Source organism: Festucalex cinctus, chromosome 2 (genome assembly GCF_051991245.1).
Source record: "Festucalex cinctus isolate MCC-2025b chromosome 2, RoL_Fcin_1.0, whole genome shotgun sequence".
Lineage (NCBI taxonomy): Eukaryota > Metazoa > Chordata > Actinopteri > Syngnathiformes > Syngnathidae > Festucalex > Festucalex cinctus.
Window position 1 is genome coordinate 15200605 of NC_135412.1, and position 22693 is coordinate 15223297.

The 22693-nt window shown below is 38.0% G+C and overlaps 3 protein-coding genes across 16 annotated transcripts in view; 2 read left to right on the forward strand and 1 right to left on the reverse strand.

The window, feature by feature from the left end:
• The window catches only part of LOC144013849 (inositol polyphosphate-4-phosphatase type I A-like), a 31116-nt gene extending 27504 nt beyond the window's left edge, over positions 1-3612 (reverse strand). For 10 of the 11 annotated variants that reach the window (XM_077513153.1, XM_077513155.1, XM_077513154.1 and 7 more), the window contains exons 1-2: positions 3476-3612; positions 585-692 (exon numbers count right to left, since the gene is read on the reverse strand). The gene's annotated coding sequence lies outside the window, so the exon portion shown is untranslated. Of the gene's footprint in view, positions 1-584; positions 693-1432; positions 1535-3475 lie in introns of those variants that run through there. The other variant, XM_077513146.1, reaches the window with a different exon arrangement.
• A 1100-nt stretch (positions 3613-4712) lies between these two features.
• Positions 4713-11419, forward strand: LOC144013853 (sodium/hydrogen exchanger 2-like). Its single transcript, XM_077513159.1, has 13 exons — positions 4713-5192; positions 5303-5628; positions 5729-5866; positions 6093-6343; positions 8416-8633; positions 8713-8912; positions 9008-9097; positions 9179-9249; positions 9346-9513; positions 9671-9776; positions 10590-10706; positions 10794-10887; positions 10970-11419. Exons 1-13 carry the CDS (start codon positions 4916-4918, stop codon positions 11293-11295), a joined length of 2382 nt encoding a protein of 793 aa, XP_077369285.1. The 5' UTR covers positions 4713-4915; the 3' UTR covers positions 11296-11419.
• A 77-nt stretch (positions 11420-11496) lies between these two features.
• LOC144013854 (inactive dipeptidyl peptidase 10-like) overlaps positions 11497-22693 on the forward strand; it is a 31777-nt gene continuing 20580 nt past the window's right edge. For 2 of the 4 annotated variants that reach the window (XR_013282351.1, XM_077513161.1), the window contains exon 1: positions 11497-12809. Coding sequence is in view for 3 of the 4 variants with exons in the window: in XM_077513161.1 (XP_077369287.1) it covers positions 12750-12809 (60 nt within the window). In the remaining variant the exon portion in view is untranslated. Of the gene's footprint in view, positions 12810-14984; positions 15144-19935; positions 20098-22693 lie in introns of those variants that run through there. The other 2 variants (XM_077513163.1, XM_077513162.1) reach the window with 2 other exon arrangements.

A 22693-nucleotide genomic window follows, 5' to 3' on the forward strand; every position in this document is an offset into this window, starting at 1 on the left:
ATGGGCAACTTAGTGTCTTACATGAACCAACTCTGCATGTTTTTGGAAACAGTACCGGTGAGAACATTTATAAAAACATACAAAACCTCTAGACAGTGAGAAAGACATGCTGCTACATGCTTTTCAGTGTCGCCTCTGACACAAAGGCCTACAACTTGTGGCGTGACAGTATAATGTGTGGGTGTTTTATTTCGAGGTCATGAAGTTTGTCTCTCTTAATCTAATCAGCTTGGCTTTTTGCACCCGGTTTGTGACTCCAGAGCTCATCTTGTTCATGTGTAGAAGTGTGCTTGTGTATGTGTGTCAGTGTGTTTGAAGCTTGTCCAGTTCACCAAACATGGTAAAGGGACTTTTTTTACTGGGTTGTCTTTGGCAAAAATGAGCAAGAGCAAATCAGTCCAATCTTCTCCTAAATCTATTTCATGGGAGATGCACAACTTGCTTTTTTTTTTTCTTTTTTTTTTTCTTTTTTTTTTTTTAATTAGCTCACATGTTCACTTGTAAAGTTGAGGTACAACAATAATTTTTGTCTGTTTGTTTGTCTCAGACAAAATGAAATAAATGTGTCAGTTATAGTATCTTACATTGTTGAAGAGTCGTTTTGTATGGCCGCACACTCCTTTTTTTTTTTTTTGTTGAAATGGGATTGTGAGGAGAACAACTGATGAAGCAGGGCAGCAGGGGGTCGCAATCTGATAGGAAAAACAAACAAACAAACAAACAAACAAACAAACAAACAAACAAGCACAGCTTTAGAACATGTTAACTTGCCAGCTTACATGTTGACAAAACTGAAAAGCTCAAAAAAAAAAAACAAATAATAGGACACTGTGTGTGCCATCTGTGAGTTCATTAGACTAAAGCATGAATAATGTCTTTGGACAGACAGAGCAGCTGTAAGCCTTTCACATGATAATGACCACCGACAAGCTCCAACCATTATTCTGAGTCACCCTCTGTAAAGGAACCGCTTCTACTCTAGTTTTCTGTAATGCACAGACTGATCTTGTTCACTAAAAGGGAAAATCTTGTTTCTTGACACGCATATGTCTCGTCTGTATTGCTCAAGTTGGCAGCACTTCCTTACATTGCAGAAGGGTTGAGACGAGATGACTGCAATATCAGTAAAACACTCTAGGTCAGGCGTCCATGTTGTACTAAATGTATTCATTTTTGGCATAAAGTATTTCCCAAACAAAAGGAGGCAGATGCACTGCATCAAGAAATCTGATGCGTACTTATTAATCAATATACATGCAGCAGCTGCGCTTATTATGGAAACTGTCACTGTCCTGCAGCTGCTAGCGCACCATGATGATGCACTTTCCCTCCAATGTCCAAACACAGCTCAGCCTCCGCCGCCTGGATGCCAACAAGAGGTCACGATCAGCGTTAATCAGCGTTGCATGGCAGCTTCAATTTCCACACGTACCCGAGGATGCCTCGTCTCGCTGCGTATGCCAACGATGGATGTAAACAAAGTCACGTTGCTGAGAGCATCACGAGGCAAAGAAACAGCTGCAGTCGCAGCCCCTCTCGTCTTCCTCTGACACTTTTAACTCTTTAGCTTCAGCAAAAACAGCATCACATCCAAAGCTCTACATCCATATTGTGACACGTGACATATTTGGATAGAAGCACCTCTAGGTCATAAATACAGTATGCAATATTTTGTTTAGTGTGGATAAACACACTAATTGTGTGTTTTACAGTAACCTAATGTTATTATTAGCATCTAAGCCACAGGAACACCTGGCAGGTTATTTTTTTTCCACATTACGGGGGTGTTCGGCACACATGACAGTGTACGAGCACACATACACACACACTAAACGATCACTCTCTTTTTTTTTTTGAATCCACCTCCGTTCCCCTTGATGCTCATTAATGATTCATTAGACTAGACCCTCAGAGATCCAGTATCAGAACTCCAGTGTGTTTTTATGTCACACCCCCTCAGCTAACGGATGTATTACTTTAAATCCTGATACCTTACACACATTTTTTTTTTAGTTTACTCTTATATCGTCAACAGCTGAGATAAATCCACAAATGTGGTGGCAAGTAAGAAATTATTTGATTACGCAACAATAGAAAAAAAATATACATCACTTTAATTTCATATTCATGAAAAAAAATGAAGCATTTTGTATTTTATTTCAGCATCCAGAATAACAAATGATAGTTTTTGATGTACGAGCTCTCACCACATGAGAAGTAGCTACAGACCTCAAATCGTTTGACTCACTCTGTGAATGGCTCATCTGTGTAGGGTGCAATAGCACACCTGTATTTGAGGTCTACAATAACGACGGAATTGTAAAATCAGCCATTTAAAAACATGGATTACCAAGTGGTTGCACAAGCGTTTATGGGTCTTGCTACGACATCGATTGGTAGAGTGGGTCATTAAAGGCAGAACTGAATTCCACCAGTGGACAGACTAAAATTTAGAAAAATATTTTGTGATAAATATATAGTGTACATTTGCACATCACGTTTCCCACCCACATTTTACCAGAAATACAAGTATTTTCACGGCATTGTTATTGTTATGATGCATTTGAGGTTCTACAACAAGACACAATCATGAGCTGCTCGATGTGTAAGCAGATCGAGGTTTCCTGTAATCAATTTTGTGTTTAATTAAAGGCCCAGAATTCACACGGAGTAAACCAATTATGAGTAAATTGAGACAAGACCATTATTATTTATCATTCTTATTTATATTTAGGCCTAGTCATTTTTCTCAACATTTTTTTCTGGTAGTCTGACTGGTCTGTTATGAGATATCGTTGATGTAAAATGGGCGCTTTGGCTCAATAAATGTCAGGAGACAGTCAAATAGATGACATATGTCCCTATAATAATTTTGAAAAATAAGCACAAAAGATCAGTTCTCCTCATCATCTCTCACTTTGCCATTGCCTCGCCAATGTAACACCCAGTTTCCGTCATTTACAGTAAAATGCAACATTTTTCCCACCACACACACGCTCGCACGCGCACACACGCACACACACGCACACCCCAACACACTGCAAGTGCAAGAAAAAAAAACACAAAGAAAAAAAGAAAACACAAAGAAAGAAAAGACAAAGAGAAAGAGTAAAAGTAATTTGTGTCCAAGGAGGATAAAACTGTTTCCTAAAGTTACGTAATGCAGCTACGACTGTGGCTAGCTGACACAATGCGGACATAATTGAGTCATTTCCTGCCAGAGACTTGCACATCTTCTTGTACATTTTCATTTTTATCCATGTTTGACCTTGCATTTTTTGACGTGAATTACGCAAATGCCATGCAATCACAGCACAATTTAAACTGTTCCCGAACAATACAAAACTCTGAAGTTTCCAAAGAAGCTCGTTTTTCAAAGATGTAAACACTAAAGCAACAACACAGGAAACACGACATCACCTCAATGAGGACATTATTTAAGTCATTATACGTACAGTATGGTAAAATTACTTACATTCTGCGTTTCAATACATAATAGATTATCCACTGATGATATGGAAAAAGACTATTATTCGTCGTCGGAATGTCTTTGCGACTGCGGCAGAAGTGACAGCAAGGGGGACTAGTTCCGCCTCCTGCGTAAAATCAGGTGACGTCACCACGCTCCCCTACGTCACTTAGTTTCAAAATGAACATAGACCAAAAAAAATTATAAATAAATAAGGGCTCCAGTTAGTGTCCCGGGGTTAATTGAAAAAAAAAAAAAAAGGATGATAAACCCCAACTTCCCCCACCTCAAAAAGTAAAGATGTTTACATGATGATTACAGTATAAGAGTCAGTAAATCTCTTTTTTTTTTGTGGGGGGGGGGGGGGGGGGGGGGGGGCTTTCCATTAGCCAATATTCATAAATGTAGTAGGCTTGGGTGGCTTTCAAAAGTTTATGAAAAGTATATTTCTTATTGTATAACCGCAACATTGTGCACAGCTTCATAGGACTCCATAAAAATATACTTAAAAGACTGACAGTAGTGCCTTAATAAAACGATTTTTAAAGGGGGGTGGGGCTTATTTGGCCCCATCCTTCTAGTTTGATTTTTAGGAAACTAATGTGCCCAGGGGAAAAAAAAAATAAAATTCAATCCGAGACAGAGGGTGTGACCTATGCGGTGTCAGTCTCATCTCTTGAATCTTAATTTTTATCCCCCTTTGTTTTTGATATTTGTTGACACAATGTTTTCACTCCAATTATTTGTCATAATTTATTTATCATAATAACAATAATACAAATCATTATTTATTTATTTAATTACTTTATTTATTTTGCAATTAATGGTTTAGATGTAATTTTATTTGTATTATTGAATCCCATTAGAATTATTTTAATAAAAAGGTGATTCTTTCATGTACCACTAGTGGGAGTCCGCATACCCAAATTACATCACTGCAGTAGTCTATTTGCTGGAATGTCATACTCTCCAGTCAATCCACTTAAAGTCAAATTTGAATTACTCTGCTCTTGCACCATCCTGTGGACAGGAGTTGTAACTTGAAACTGAATTGGTGTCCATGCTTGATAAAGTTTGTGATTAAGACTTATTTAAATAGATGGTGAGCTAGAGTAGCCTATGAAAAAAAAGGTACACATCATAGAAAAGAAATGTCACAACATTGGTTTGCTCCACCCAGTAGGCAAGGCACCTGTGACAAGAAGCAGGTTGAACAACAGTTGAAACCAGAATTGCATTTCACCTGAGAGAGCTCGAAGAGAGGATTCACTTCTTCACTTCTTCTTTTTCTTTAAAATGAAAAAGTATGATAGAAGGACTTTCCACAAATGGGTAATATCGGCCCATTTTGTGATATGTGTGTGTGCATGTTGTTTTTAATAGTTACTGTCATCAGATACTGGCATTTTATTTCCCCGGACTTGTGATCTGTGTCAAACTGTGGAAATGTGTGGCCCGCTTTTGTCTAACAGACGAGGCTTACACACACTTCTTCTTTTGTTATTCTGCTTTTACGGAGGAAAATGTGAAATTCAAAAATCCGAATCTTCAGCGTCAACCAGCCTGCCAAACGGCAAACCTTACCACGATGAAATTGATCAACCTCAGGCCTTCCCCGATGAAGAGAGGGCAAGTCTTCCTGTGTTTACAATGGACTATCCTCGGATACAAGTCCCTTTTGAATTCACACTTTGGGTACTGCTGGCCTCCTTTGCCAAAATTGGTGAGTTCAGTTTTTTTTGTGTTTTTTTTTACATTCTGTCTGTGCAGTTTTAAAAACGAAATGTTCTAAAGTGATATTTATAAACCTTCACACTATGTCTCCTCCTTCAGGTTTCCATATTTACCAAAAAATCACAATCTGGATCCCCGAGTCCTGCTTGCTGATTGCCATTGGCCTTATTGTTGGGGCCATCATGCACTCCGTTAAAGAGGAACCGCCAGCCGTGCTCACCTCCAATGTCTTCTTCCTCTACATGCTCCCGCTCATCGTCCTGGAAAACGGCTACTTTATGCCCACGAGACCTTTTTTCGAGAATGTTGGCACGGTACTGTGGTACGCTGTGGTGGGAACTCTGTGGAACAGCATTGGCATTGGCCTCTCACTCTATGCCATTTGTCAGTTTGAAGTTTTCGGAGTTCAAGATATCGACCTCCAGGTTGGTAACGAGAAGAACATTAATGAGAGGCTTGTTTGGGTACAAAGGTCGAATGTCGAAAAAGCTTGATTTGTTAATGTGAAGGTTTTGCTCCTGGCAGGAAAATTTGTTATTTGCGTCCATCATTTCTGCTGTGGACCCTGTGGCTGTGCTTGCCGTGTTTGATGACATCGATGTTAATGAGCAGACACACATTGTCATATTTGGAGAAGGACTCTTTAATGATGCTGTCACTGTGGTGAGTTTTCACCTTTTGAATAGCAACAGTGTAGCTTTGTTATTTTGTTGGCAGTGACACAAATCTTTTATCTGTCAAAAACTCAAGATTTGCACAGATATTTTTTCCTCCTGCATCCATTTGACCATTGAAAGTAGCTTTACACCTTAATGCCCATCTAAACTTTAATTGTCTGTGTGAATTAATAATTTGAAACAGCATAACAGTATTTTGTTTGTCGTTGCAGGTACTTTACAGCATGTTTTCCTTCGTGGCGGACATGTCAGCCTTTGAATCCACCGACGTGTTTTTGGGCGTGGCTCGCTTCTTTGTAGTGGGGGCTGGGGGTCTCCTTTTTGGCCTCGTCTTTGGCTTTGTAGCGGCATTCACCACCCGTTTCACCCACAACGCAAGGCAAATCGAGCCCCTCTTTGTCTTCATGTTCAGCTACTTGGCATACCTGGCGGCCGAGCTGTTTGCCATCTCCAGTATCCTTGCGTAAGTAGAACAAGCACGCCATGCACGGCTTTGCATCTACTGGTGCAAACAATCATACATCATGCCTAAAGGGCATTTCAGGCAAAACAATGTGCTCCATTACAGTCACTCTAGTACAATTCCTTTTGCTACGCTACTGCATGGCTCGAAAGATTGTAACGTATGAAACTCCAAATTCTTGTGGCCTGACAGAACATGTCAAACTTGCTCTTCCTCTTTGAAGGAGAAAGTTCAACGTGATTTGTAAACGCTGCTTACTTAAAAATGAAGAAACATAGACTGTTGTGCTTTAGTATATTTTTTTAGGGGTGTTAAAAAAAAATCGATTCGGCGATATATCGCGATACTACATCGCGCGATTCTCGAATCGATTCAATAAAAAAAATTGTTTATTTTTTTATTTTTTTATTTTTATTTTTTATTTTTTATTTTTATTTTTTTTTTAAGAGCTCAGAATTGTTCATTCGGTAGTCTTACCGATTCAACGTCTTATCATCATTGCCTTTTTTTTGTGTGTGTGTGAATCGATTTTTAAACTTCCATTTTTAATGGAAAATATTCAACAAAACGTCTGACTTCGGGTTAGGATTCACACCTTGAGCATGGAAGAATGTTATATGAACGGAACATTAAGCCTTAATATTTTATTTTAATGCTGTTCAAACATGAAACAGATTACAACCTCTATAAGACTGAAATTTCAGATAAATAAATAATACATTTTCATATAAATCTTACACTCTACAAGCTTACTGATTAGTATTTTCTAAATTTGAATGAAAAAAAATCGCAACAATCGACTTATAAATTCGTATCGGGATTAATCGGTATCGAATCGAATCGTGACCTGTGAATCGTGATACGAATCGAATCGTCAGGTATTAGGCAATTCACATCCCTAATATTTTTTATTGCTCGATTGCCTTAAATGTAAATGCATATATTTTCTAACATTCCACAATTGTCGATGTACATTCAATTTGCCCCAAAATATCTTTACAATAGCCTTTTGATTTAACCATTTATGACTGAAACACAATCTAATTAATAGACTAACACCTGAGCTGTTCACAATGGGTACTCCTGCAAGTCTGTGGCCAATATTTTTCAGATTTGATTCGGGTTCGAATTTCCCGCCCTCTGTCTGTGGATGTGACGTTGTTTACATTATGTTCATTAAGAAGGGCGTGCAGTTATTAAGTATTGTTTAATATAAATAAATAAATAATTCAATAATATGACACGTACATTGTGTACATGAAGAAGGGAGTGTGCAGTTATCAAGTATTGTTTAATAAAATAAATAAATTAATAATAATAATAATAATAATAATAATAATAAGAAGAAGAATAAGAATAATAATAATACAGTTTAAAAACAATTAAAGGGATACTTCACTTATTTAGCCCATTATAGCAATAAAAAGTTAATATTTTGTCTATAATTAATTTGATACTTTCATTATTTTTCACGTACAATTAATACTTTTGAAAAACAATTTTGCCACTTGCTCAGGTAACGACCAATCCCAGCTCACCTGTTTTCTAGGTTTGGTCATGTGACATTCACAAGCTGAGCTGTGATTGGTTGCCTGAGCACATTGTGATGTAATTTTTAGTTGACAGCAAGTTGCAAAGTGTGTTTTTATAGGTACTAATTGTACATGAAAATATCAAATTTATTATAGACAAAATATTAACGTTTGACTGCCAAAAATGGTTAAATCAGTAAAGTATCCCTTTAAAAAGGAAGTGTGCAGTTTCATTTTTTGGCCACAGGTGGCAGTAGCGATTCGGAATTCAATTTTCTGCATTCAGCAGCTTATACTTACAAAATCAGCATAAATACGCTAAATGAGACAAATCATGTGGTACATGGTATTTGACATAAGATGGAAGGAATGTACTATTTATTTTATAGTAGGGAGAATCTTTCATAATAAGACAACAAAAAGAAAAAATGTAAATGGTTTTAATTTGTTTTTTTTGTTTTTGTTTTTTTTTTTATAAAAAAATAAATAAAATAAAAAACCCTTGAGTGTATTTATCCTTGTATGTCTTTCCCCCTGCAGGATTATAACATGTGCAATTACCATGAAGTACTATGTTGAGGAGAATGTGTCTCAGAGGTCCTGCACTACCATCCGTCACGTGATTAAGATGTTGGCCACAATCTCCGAAACGCTCATCTTCTTCTTCCTGGGGGTTGTGACCATTACGACTGAACACGAGTGGAACTGGGCCTACATCCTGTTCACGCTCCTGTTTGCCCTCCTCTGGAGAGGAATTGGTAAGCGCAGGCTGAACACGTGCATCGGTGCGCTCGATCCGATCTCGATCATCTGTTGGAGCATTTTATTTTCCCGCAGGCATCTTGGTTCTGTCGCAGATCATAAACCCATTCCGCACCATCCATTTCACATTCAAGGACCAGTTTGGTTTGGCCTACGGAGGCGTTCGAGGGGCCATCTGCTTCGCTTTGGTCTTCACTCTGCCTGACAGCATCAACAGGAAGAATTTGTTTGTCACTGCCTCCATCACTATAATCATATTCACTGTGTTCATACAGGTGGGTGCTGTTGCTAAACTTGGCCTTTTGAGTACTGTTACTCTGAATATGGAGTCATACTGTCCTAGTAATCCATTTTTTTCCCATCTTGGCAGGGTATAAGCATTCGCCCCATCATAGAATATATCAATATCAGGAGGACCAACAAAGACTTGGATACCATCAATGTAGAAATACACAACCGGGTAAGAAATAATCCTTTTGTACCATTACACTTAATCATTTATCTGTTCTGCTTGTTTCACATGATTCAATATTGTGCCAAGGTGATGGAGCACATTGTTTGCGGTATTGAGGATTTGTGTGGGCAATGGAGCCACTACTATTGGAAAGACAAGTACGGTTGTAAATATATAAGAAAGGCTGGACTCTATTCAGTGATAAAATTCATCCATGCTTTTTTTTGGTGTTTTGTTTTCAATCTGTGGCTCAGGTTTAAAAAGTTTAATGATCGCTTTTTGAGACGGATCCTGCTTCGAGACAGCCGGGCAGAGTCCAGTATCGTATCTCTGTACAAGAAACTTGAGCTGCAGACAGCTATTGATTTTCTGGACACACCTGTGGGCGACCTGAGTGCAGCACCATCCATTGTATCTCTACAGTAAGTTAGAAAAAAATAATAATGCTACGGCTACTGAAAGATCATAATTATTTATTTTACACAGGTCTTTCTTAATACTTGATATTCTGAAATACTTTCTTTATGTTAACAATTGCATCGCCAGTAACTGCCCCTCTCTGTTTATTTTTCTCATCAGTGACGAGAGGAAGGATTCGTCTCGACCCAAAAAGAATTACCTGGCTGCCGACGTGAGGAAGATGCATGACATTCTATCAAAGAACATGTACAAGATAAGAGAGAGGGTAAGCTGGGTGGTTCCAATTTTGATCTAAATGTTGCTCATCATGCAGTGAACTTAAACCAGGGTTATTACAGTTTTGGAATTTTCATTTTAGTTAGTTTTTTATTTCGTTTTGAGTTTTGTTTTTTTAATTTCAGTTATTTGTAATTAGTTTTCAGGGTGATTCTGTTAATTTTTATTCGTTTTAGTTATTTTAAAAATCTTTAGTTTGAGTTAGTTTCAGCATTAGTTTTCTTTTTTCTTTTTAATTAGAATGTATTACTTGTGCACAATATTTAATAAACACTATGGTCAAATGAAACAAGTAACACATTTCTTACCTAGTGAGTGACACATTTTCAAATGTCCTTATTCTGGTTAATATCAAAATAAATATACTAAAATCACATTGAAAATCATTCCCAAAGCCTCATGCATTAAATTAATAATGGTACCAAAGACTAAAACCAAGGATATTTTCGCAATAATTATAGTTAGTTTTAGTTGGTTTTGTAGACATAAAATGTAGTTTCAGTTAGTTTTCATTTTTTGAAAAGCATTTTCATATTTATTTCATTTCGTTAACGGAATTGTTTTTTGAATTTTAGTTCGAGTTTTTTTGTTAGTTTTTGTTAACTAAAATAACCTTGACCTAAATTCACAATATTATAGAAATTGTGGAAAATAATTCACTTGATTGGTGTCTTCATTTAGATTAGTATTACGGTAATAATATATAATCACAGGTATTTTAAGAACATTTATTATTTCAGAAGTGTGTATCAAACTGGTAGCCTGCAACTGGTGACCCCTTCTGTACCTTCTTCCTGCGTAGACGATGGCTTACACCAACAAATTCAGCCAGCCTGACAATCTCCGAGCCAGGGAGATTTTGATTCGCCGACATACGAGCATCAGACGCAGCCTCCGATCTGCGAGTTTCCGTGAGATGGTGGGTTTGTTGTCAAAAGCGACGTACAGACCTCAAACGCCCCGCAAACAGTTTCACTTTATACAGTTCTGATTCTTTCTCTTGCAGCCAGCTCAGAATTTACCCAAATCCCAGAAATACTATTCCCTGCAGCCGGGAGTTGATCCAGAGGTTGCTTTTGCACTCAGAAGACGAAGTCATGGTGAGTTCATGAAGATTAAACGTATTTACTCCAAGAGTGCCTTTTTTTTTTTTTTTTTAATGATCCTGTCCATGCGTTTTAGCCAGCAGTGGGGAATTAGGCCGCCACCGACCACACTCTTCATCCCGCTCAATAATTCCGATGAGAAGGCTGAACACTGTCAAGGAGTCGCCACATGCAGCTGAGTCATCTCCTGAGGTGGATGTTTTGGATGAGAGACATCCCAGGGGTCCGGTGGCAGCCCCACGAAGGCTCACTTCTGACCAACCTCCAAGCGGGAGGGGGACTGTGGCTCCGCCCCCATTACCAGTGCCTCCTGGCTGGGTCGCCGACAGCCAGAACATCAGGGAGAATGAGGCTGGAGATCCACTTCTTGGACACTTGTCTCAAGGCTCTGGGAGGTCGTGAAAGGTCCGACTTGGACTTAATAACCTTGAGCTCGGAATGTCATTGGAAAAAACTGACACGTTTCTCAGAAGGAAATATGATCCACTGATAGAAATTATGCTAATAAAATTATGTATAATCAGTATTTGATAAGGGCGGCATGGTGGTTGACTGGTTAGCACGTCCGCCTCCCAGTACTGCAGATTCGGGTTCGAGTCCAGGCTCCTCCCACATTCCAAAGACATGCATGGCAGGTTAATTGGGCGCTCCGAATTGTCCCTAGGTGTGCTTGTGAGTGTGGATGGTTGTTCGTCTCTGTGTGCCCTGTGATTGGCTGGCAACCAGTTCAGGGTGTCCCCTGCCTACTGCCCAAAGCCAGCTGAGAGAGGCTCCAGCACCCCCGCGATCCTTGTGAGGAATAAGCGGTCAAGAAAATGGATGGATGGAAGTATTTGATAATGAAGATTGGCTCTAGTAGGTACAAAAAACAACGTTACATTGTTGACCAGACAAAGACGAATGACATATCTAAATGACGCCATTGTGGGAGTGAACACAGCCATATTGTTTTCTGGCCAATCGAAGTGGCTCTCTTCATTCCCTTTAAGCCCATGAGAGACATCCACTACACACGTCACTGAATCTGTTTGCCTGCACCGTGATCAAATTCACCCCCTGCGCCACAATTTAGACCTGCTCTGAGCTGGTCTAAGGTCTAGTCTAATTTCAGTTACCGAATTGTACAAAACACCCTTGGGCTGCTGAAAATACCAGCATGGCGCAGCACAGTTTGCCAATTCCCAAAACACGCTAAATTAGACTTGCCCTGGCACGAGAATGAAGAATGATGAAGCGGCAGTTTTTACGCCGAGCGCAGATGTGCTAAGCAATACTGTTATTGTTTTGGCCTGAACAAAAGTTTTAAAATGAATATTAGGTATTGATTAAAAAAAGATAATCTGAATGCTGAACCATGAATGTGCAAGGTTCACTGCATAATGTTCAACTAATTAGAATGGAACAGACCTCCATTCAAGCCAAATAATGTCCACCGAACTGGAAAAATTAAAAAGTTAAAAAGTGTACATGATTATAGCATTACTTCCAAGATTATTATAAATGACAAATGTCTTTAAATAAGTATGAATCATGCTGGGAGATTCTCTGTCTCTAAAGTGTGAATAGCTTCGATGTCTTTGCCTCAAGTGTACGTCGTGATCAAGAGCCATCTTCCAAATATATGTGGGAGGCTTTGGCCAACCTCCTGAGTTTTATTCCACAACAACACAGCACGGGAGGGAGGCCATCAAGTGACAACGATTCACCACTAGAAGGATCGAAGAGTGTGTGTTTAGCCTCTGAAGTAGCTTAACGAAAAAATCAGTGGGAAACAGCCTTCAGAGCCAGTAGCAGACATCAGACTTCTTGCTGAAGGAAGGAAACCTCATTTGATTGGACGGACGTGAGGCGCAAAGATGAACCAAACTGCATCCGTCTCTCATCAGATTGAGTGTCACCCCACCAAGGATGTCAAGGTGGGATACTTTATTTTCATCCATGCTTATTTTCCACTCTAACAACAGCCTGGGGAGCACATTTAATCGATTAGAGGAATCTCTAATGTGCTCAATATTAAATGAGTGACAGTGAAAATTATTCTATTACAGTAACTGCCGTGCAAGCGCTGCAAAATTAGCTGTTTGGCACTTGTTGCAGTTTCGTGATTATGTAAGAGAGTGAACGTCATCATGCATGATTTATTTTGGGTGTGTCTGTCCACAGTTAATAAAATAAATTTCAAGGTACAAGACTGATGTCGCTTTACAAAAAGGTTAGATTAAAAGGTTAGGTTAAAAAGGTAGAGAAGAATGTTATTGCAATGCAGCTGACTTGGCTATTAAAAAAAAAACTGGAAAACAAACAGAATTTCACCAGACATTCTCCACCTGTTACAGACACTATAACCCATAAATGTTTTACACCAAAACAAATCATCCACCAAAATACAAGTCAGCTCAACTAAAGAATGACTTTGATGACATTAACTCCATGAAAACAAAGTGATACAATTTTTGTGTTAAAATCTCAGATAAAATAAACAAAAATGTAATGCGATCCAAATGAAACTGTGACTTGTGTCCTACTCACTAAAAAGTGAGTTTGCGCAGCCCACACTGCAAGCTGGCGCATCACTGCCAAGTTACACGAGTGTGAGAGAAGAGAAAAAAATAAAATCCTGCTCGCTTACATTCATTTTTAGAGATCGTCTTCACATTAAAGCGTTTCAACAGGCATCACGTCTATTTCTATGCCATCTGCTGCTTGGTTGGTTTTGCACCAAACAAACGCACTGCTATTAGAGCTAGAAATAATAATAAAGCTAGACCCCAACCCTTCATCAACATATTATTATTCTACAATAAGATTATGTATGTGTGGCATTTGAAGTTCACAGGTCAACTTGTGTCTTCATCTCATGGATGCAATTGAGGAGGACATTTTTCAACACTAGGGGGCGGTCTTGCGTCAAGACTGCTGTTTAAGTTTATTTAGTTATTTACGTAGGCTACTTACTTACTTAGTTACTTGCTTACTTACTTACTTCCTTACTTATTTTTTAATATCATCATTATGTATTGGCGTTTATGGACAGAAGAGCCACTATGAATCATAAAGTTTAGACTTCTGAATTGGCCAAACTGAGGGCAGCCACTTGGTCTTTTCACAAAGTCAATCTGCTGCAGCAACAAGAGCTGACATTTAATCTTAAAAGCAAGCAAGTCTTCTGCTGCTTGCAAAATGTGGACATTTAAATACAGCTCGTTTTTATTGTCAGCACCCGACCTGAATGCAGAGGAAATAAAAAAATAAATAAAAATAGAGTGAAAAAAGATAACGAAAGACTGCAACATCGCAGACAAATAAAAGCTTTTTCTTAATCAATAATGAACCCAGGCTGTGATCCATGGCTGGTCTCCAGGGGCTAACACAAAAGGTTGCAAATGATTTTTTTTTTTTTTTTTGTTTTTTTTGTTTTTTTTTTTGAGGTTGTAAAAAGCTCTCATCATGATTGATATTGTCATTGAAAGGCTTATCTTCTATTATAAAGGAGCCTTGTGATTAAAGTACACCTGCACAACAATGATGCAACAATTACTAGCTAATCAACATGTTATATTGCATTTTGAACAGCGTTTACTGAGGACAAAGTCACCTTGCGCCTTTGTAGGGAAGCATTCATCTGCAATATCTGACCTCACATCCCACTCAAATTCACCGTCTCCTTCAGTGCGGCAGCACCTCTTATTCTATTTGCTAAATTAGCTTGAGCACATTAGGTTGACTTTGAGCTCCTGCTGTAAGTCAGACATGACGTCGTGGTTCAATTTGTTCCATCTCGACCAAACTCCTTCATCTACATAAATCTGGGTACTTTTTGAGTGAATCAGCTTCAAATAGTAGTTTCCAGGTGACTCGTTCTTAACTTAATAAGTCAATTCTGTTCAACAGGCCCTAACTTAGTAAGTAAATTATTCAGTTCAGTGGGCCTCACCAGACAAATCCCCTCTGACACAGAATTAGATCATCAGACTGAGGATGCCAAGTGAAACTGGGTTGACTGATTTTACTCATGAATGACACCATTTTTTTTAAAGTAGTAAAAGCAGCACGGAGCAGGAGGGGTTCTCCTCTGTGTTTACCGAGGGGAGAGAAGCTCGACAGATGCCAGTGACGAGAGCAGAAGCGCGTTTGCCTTCCTTTTCTCTGTCATTTTGCGCTTGTGACAAGTGAGGACAAGAAGTGTTTGATGCTTTTTGTTTGATTCATTGAAGACCAAGATGATGGAGCCAGAACTGAGATTCCTGGAGGTGAGGTGTACAGTCTGAATTTTCTGTTGTTGTTTTTGTTGTTGTTGTTGTTCTTGCTTAAATTGAAGTTATTTTCAGTCAAGTAGTCTTGAAAATGAAGTCTGTCTATTTTGCACCCATTTGCGACAAATACCTCCTTCCGGCTCTGCATACGTCAGATCAGACGGCTCAAGTGTGTTTTTAATGAGATTTGAAGTGGTGCACCAGGAAACACTTTCCTCTGACTTATGTTCACATGCAGCAGGAAAATGTTTTTGCAAGCGAGGCTTAGCGCGTCTTTCATTCAACAATAAATCGGCAAGGAAGTTATATGCGGATTTTCACCTTGAAGGATTTGGGGAAATGTGCAGGTTTGTCTTTGTGTTGTGGAGAGAGAGAGAGAGAGAGAGAGAGAGAGAGAGAGAGAGAGAGAGAGAGAGAGAGAGAGAGAGAGAGAGCATCAGATTGTGGTATTCTGGGAGCTGTTGATACATTGTCCTAATTTCTTGACACATCTTCTTCTGGGCTGTGATCCCAACTTCTAATCTCTCCAGAATGGTCAAGAGCATCGTTGAGTCTGTGTGTGGCTTCCATGTTTTTCCCAACAGGCTGTACATACTGTAAATCCTGTTCGGCCCCCATGCAGTAGTTGGGAAACTTTTTTTGAGGGCTATTGGAAAACTGTGATTTAAAATGTATGTGGATTTGATGCCCGAATCCCCACTCAAGCAGGTTGTGTTACTAATATTCATGCATACATACGAGATATAATCTTGGAGGTGGCCACCAAATAACTGAGTGGAAAGCAGAGTTGTTCACATTTGGATTTCTATAAGTAAAAATTTAAGAAGCACTTTTTGTGTTTTTGTGTTGAGAGAATTGTTGGACCAACTTAATATAATTGCTTCTTAATCCAAAATTAGTATATTAAGTTTAATGAACTCAACAAATTAAAGTTAATGGCCTCATAATTAACTCATTCACTCCCAGACATTTTAACTGAAGCAACCCCCCCGTTTTACTAGATTTTGACTGATTTTGCAAGGACCACAGAATATTGTGTTCAATTTGCTATTTAAAAAAAACAAAAACAAAAACAACAACTTAGAATCTACCCATAGAAAGATTAGATTCTCTTCTTCAGGAAATCAGGGGAAAAAAATGTATATTTGTATCTGTTTTCATTTTGCAGCAATAAGCATAAGAATATAGCTAAGTTTCATTATTATTCACAAATCTGTGCAAAAAACTGGGGAAAAGAGCTTGTTGTTAATAACTACCATTGCTTTAAGCCACCACTTCAGGTCAGAAGCTGCATCAAAGCCTTCTGTATGCCCTAGAATTTTATTTTATTTTTTTTTAATTTTTTTTTTACGTTTTGGGAGCAAATGAGTTAATTAAACTTAACAGATTAACTTAAATTAACTTAATTCACTGTGACTGGCTTGAAACCAGTTCAGGGTATGCCCCACCTACTGTCCGATGCCAGCTGGGATAGGCTCCAGCACCGCTGCGACCCTTGTGGGGAATAAGCGGTCACGAAACTTGAATCAATTCAATTAAGTTGGTCAACAATTTTCCAATTTGGTCTTAAATTGGTTCAACAAGTATCTTTTTAGAGTGTGGAGTGAGTGCATATATTTTGCACCAGGATGAAACTAAAATAATAAACCAAACAAAATAGGGAAGCTTCTGGTGGAGAAAAAAATAAATAAAGCCATATGGCTCTCTCATGATTTGGAATTGCATCTCTAATCAATTCCTGACCTGAAGAGCTTTGCAGCTTTCTTATCTTATGTGATGGGTTTCAAGCAAACTCTTGTGCCTTTAGCTGTGAGTCCCGTGGGTCTCTATCCTGCCCGCAGGTTAATTACATTCACCTGCCATCCCAGGCAGAAACCCATCCATTATTAGATGGCAGGAGTAAATCCCTCATGGGTTTGATGAGGGAAGTTTTACTACATTTAAGAATCCTGTTGCTATTTTGTTCATGTTCACGTTCCTAACATAGGAACATGCGAAATGGATCATCATGAATCTTTACATGCATTTCTTCCTTCTCCCTCATGTGTGTTTATTTCTTCTCCACCAACTCTAATCTATCCTCTTTTTTTTTTCTGAGACTTTAATGTGTGGCCATTTACCCCCTTTTTGCTCCCTCACTCATCCTCCTCTTCCTCTCTTGATGCTCTAGTTGAGCTGTCAGTGAGCTGCAGCGATGAGACCCAGCTTGGCTTTAAATGAGCCTCGCCAGCTGCATATATCCCCATGATGCTGACACACATTGATTTGTGACTCAATTACAATACAAATAGTGGGGTTAGGGTGGTATGAGTCAGAAACAGTTGCAGTCATGTCATTACAGCAACCATGGTCCAGGAGAAGTAGCTGCCATCATCATGCTTCGCTTTTTTTTTTTTTTTTGGTATGATGAACAGTGTTGTGTTTGTGCCAAAGATATCTTTTAGATTTTTGGCCAAAACGTTCAACCTTGGTTTCATTAAAAAAAAAAATCTCCTATAAGACCTTTGGGAAAATATTTTATTATGAGCCAACTAACCAAGATTGAACTTTTTGGCCATATTTCCAAGAGGTATATTTGGCACAAAAACAAAACTGCTCCTCACCAAAAGAACAACTTATATTTCCTCAGACAAGATGATAGCAATTATAAATAGTTTAAAATAGCAGTTATTGTGATCACAAAACCTTAGGCTTCTACTTTGAATAAAAAAAATAATAAGAAAAAATATAAGAAAATAAATAAAAATAAAATACAATTAGGAAAAGTCTACTAGAAGATCAAATATTTAATTTAACTAACTCATTCACTCGCAGCCATTTTCACTGAAGCAACAGCTTGTTTTCATCATGGCCCTGGTTGATCTCTTATACTCTGCTGCCACCTGCTGGCCGTTTTTTGTAATTACTACCATTTTTTTCACCTGTTCTCTGCAGTTGAGAGGCTGCATAATAGCCTTCTGCATGCTCTAGCCTAATATATATATATATATATATATATATATATATATATATATATATATATATATATATAGAACATATAAGTACGTCTTTGGGACACTTAACACATTTCAAATAGAATACGTTTTTGGGAGCAAATGAGTTAAATGGTGACAGGCGTGTATTAAGTCCCATTTAACATGACTCATAATGTGCTTAGCTAATTGTGAAAACAACCCACATCCCTGTTTTAAAAGGGTGTGCAGACTTGTGCAACCACATTATTTCAATTATTTTTACTTCCCTTCTTTTACAGGTTATAAATCACATGAATGGTGTAAAAAGGTTTGAAATGATTTATGTTCAACTATTTTATTTTATTTTTTTGTAATCAAAAACCTGGCATTTGTCAGGTCTGTGTTGACTTTTTTAAATCCACTGAAGATACACATTTATAGGTTTTTGTTTTATTCAATAAGCTACTTATAGTGTAACATCCAAATTCCAAATTCAAATATCATCATTTTAGACCATTCACTTGCAGAAAATAAAAAGAATGGTCAGTACAAAGGAATGTTCAGGTTTACAGCAATTTCAGGTTTTGAAGTGACATACCAACAGCAAAAGCATTCATCTGTCTTTATGCTATTTTCCCTCCCTTGTCTTATTTTTAGTCTTCCTGCGCAGCGTGTGCATGCGTCCCAAGGGCTTTGTCTGTAACACCAAATATTTCGCATCTAGTCCTGCGAGGCCTAGAAAAGACTAAATGCATCATGATCCCAGAAATAAAAGTTCCTTGAAATTTCCTCGCGCTAGCGAGGAAAATCAAATCAATTGAATTAGTATGAGAGGGCACTATCATCATTTACCTGTGGTCATGAAAAAAGACGATTAAGTCTCTATTTCAGTATGCTTAAGGCATCTATCTCTGCCTTGCAGTATTTTTCTTTTCTTTGGTTGAGTACTTCAGAATTCATATTTCACATTGGTTTTCACTAATGTTGTTGTTCCGATACCATTTTTTGGCTCCCGATACCGATTCCGATACCCAGCTTTGCAGTATCGGCCGATACCGATACCATACTGATACCTAAGGTTTTTTTCCCTCAACATGAAAAAGCTGTCCTGCCATTGGTTCCTAGCATTCAAGGGCCAATAGGATATCTTAGATTGGCATTCAGTCGTCCGTTTATGTTTTGTTACAAATCCATTCATCACGCCATTCAATCCAGTATTTTACAAACTTTAATGAGCCAAGTAGAAAAGCCAAACAAAAATGTCAGAAAATGAATTCATGATAGTCCCATCTGAATGTATTCACAAATGAACTTAGTGTGAAAACTAACCTTGTTTAATTAAAGCTGTTTTACTCAAAGGAAGCCCGGACTCATTTTGTCATATTAATGGCAACAAGTGGATATAGGTTATGTGTATCTTCTGCATCTATTGTAGTGGAGGAAGGTATAATTGTATTCCCTGTCCCTTGGCATGGACAGATCCACAAAAATATATTACTTGTGGCAATATATATATATATATATATATATATATATATATATATATATATATATATATATATATATATATATAAAGTTCTCAGAAAACATTGACAAACTTGATATAACTGAGTCTGTCTCACAAAATAAAAATAAAAATAAAATAATAAAAAAAAGTTGTTTTATTTTATTAACTTCAGAAATATTTATGTGAAAAAACATCTACTGGATAATTACCAACAACGATTCTGGGCCAGTGATGTACAGTATTTTCCACGTCCACGGAAATAAAATTTGAAATACTACATTGCAGACCTTTATTTTGGTAGCAAAATCCGGAAGTGATGCTCGTAAGTAAAACCGCTACCTTGATACAACCGTTAAATCGACTCCCAGGCAGGTTTGGATGTTATTACCGGGAGGATTCGGTGCTGAATTTGGGCTAAGGAGAACTCGGTGCAATGACAGCCTCGAAGGATCCGAGCAAGAAGAAATCAAAAGAGGATCAGCAAGATGAGGTACATTCAAAACACTCTCATCAACTTACAGCAATGATCCGAGGGCTTGTGTTGTGCGCATTCCCCGACGAGACAATTAAGGTGCAACGTTTGTCTGGTTACTGGCTCTGTCTATTGTGATGTTGTTAAACATGTGTTGGATGCTTATTGTGAACATCCTCTTCTCTTTGCATTGAGTTGTGACGTATCTTCCCGTTCCCGAGCTCCCCATTTGGATGATTGCCTCCGGTTGTTGAATGTGAGCAGGTGCGACAATTGAAAATGTGTAATCTCTCACTGTATGACGTGTTACATAAATGGAGATTAAGTCACGAACAGGAGGAGTTGGGTGCGCTAAAGCATCATTATTATTATTATAGTATGCGCTCATACAGAAGGTCTATACGCAATAGCAGCAACAACACAGTAAATAATGTCAACTTCTTTGTGTTGTCTCAGAGACCTGTTGAAAACATCGGCAGAGACTGACGTGTGACTTTTTAGGGCGTACCAAGAGGATGAATAATGGTTAATTAATAGTACCTACGGTTTCTTTGTGAACGTTTTGCATGAAAATTGCACATTCCGGTTGTGAGCGCCAGTGAGCAGAGTCCCTCAGATTTTCACACATGCTCATTCAGGAAGCTTTGCACTCAATTTTCTTGATTCATTCAATTGTAGATTGTAGTTTAAAATCAGGGCGGCGCATATTGCATGTTATCCGTGTGTTTGTGCTCACTCCCATGCACCCAAAAACATGACAGGTTAGTTGAAGTTCAAAGAACAATCACTGCCTTCGAGCAGTTCAATTGTATTGAACTTTTAAATTTGTGTTTCTCTATTAAAACTGATTTTCGAACATTTTAGGCACAATTTATATTTGACTTTTTTGTTAATTGAATCATTATTTAAAGGTAGTTGTGCATGTGTAAGCAAAGTGTTTATTTTCAAACTGTCAGAATATTACTATGGGTTATAATAATTATGGGACTGTTGCGTAAAAATTGTAACCTATACTGTTGTTGTGAGCACTGTGGCGTTGAAATTCCTTTAAAAAAAAAAAAAAAAAAAAAAAGGCAAGTAAAATCCCATAGAAATTGTTCCGGGCCCTGTGTCAAGTGGCCTCATGAGTTTCAGGCATACACGAACTGAAAGACATTTTCATCTTGATGTGCTTCCAATCTTTATCTTGGTGTCAATACCTTTTTCTGAAAAAAAAAAAAAAAAAAAAAAAAAAGTAAACTTGCACTTCTGTGTTGATTGCAAGAAGGGAAAATTGAGATTTACATTAAGTGTGTGCTGCATTGTGACGGGAAACAATTTAGAGTAGGGGTCTTGGGCAAAACCTTAAAAAAAAAAAAATCTCCAACTCATCACAGTGGCAATAATTTTGCCTAATTTGCATATTTTTTGGTGAGATTGTGAATAGAGTTGTCCTGCCACTTTAGTGTAACAGTTAGTTTTGTAACTTTTTGAAAAGCAAGGGGAAAAAAAAGTCCGCCATCAACATCTGTCATAAAAAATAAAACAAAACAAACCCCTCCCCCCAAAAAAAACAAACAAACAAAAAAAAACACGTTTTTTTTTGGCCAGAATTATTATTATTTAAAAAAAAAAAAAAAAAAAAAACTGCCTAAAAATTGACTAATTATTTTTTTCCTCACTGATTTTGAAAATAAATACATCCACTCCAAATCTTTAGTGTGTTCATGAGTATTATGTAGATTTCATATTTCTAACGGTTTTTAGAGCAATTTGTTACGGTGGATTTTTTGAGTAATAATTGCCAAGTCATTCCCTTACGCTGTAAGGTGATCACATGCACCCGTCACGTGACCACCACCACATCTATCCCCCTGAAAAAGACAATTAATTCACATGGAAAGCTTCCAATGTCGAAATGTCTTGGAATTTTCCAACTTTGCTGGTCTGTTTGTCCTGTGTCACGCACCTTGCAATAAATCCTTCTCAAATGACTGCCGACCAATCTATCTATGGTGTAACCCGGCTTCTTGCACAAAGTCATCCATGATAGGCTCCAGTTCACCTGTGACCCGAATGAGGACAAGCGATATTGAAAATTGGTATAGTGAAAGCTAAAATCAGGTTCTTGTCTTCTTCTTTTGCGGCTGGCAGACTCTTTCGCACACTTCTCTCGCTTTTGCAGTCAGCTTAAGTGAGTGCGATAACAGCAGCGAAGTGTGTCTCTGAAGACTTTCACACAGCGCACACATTGAGAACCGGATCATAGAACTTGAACTAATAGTCAGAGAGCGGTCTGTGGTTCAGTGGTGTGTGAGGAACACTCTGCTGTGTGTGTCTGCCCCATTAATTAAAATGCTCTACTTTCCACCTCGCTGGCTGTATGTGTGATACAGACGGACACATGAATGCTCGTCGACGTTTTGATATTTTATAGCTATAAAAATACCCCAATGATTATTCTTTCATCTGCAATTTGGTGTCTTATCTCAAAGTGACCCAACATACACAAATAGGACAATATATGTATATACAAAAGTCATTCTTTTACTCTTCTACAGGTGCTACAAAAACTGTCTCCTAAACTTAGTGTGTACAATTCAAAAGCATTACGTTCAGCAGCTTTTTTTGTAAC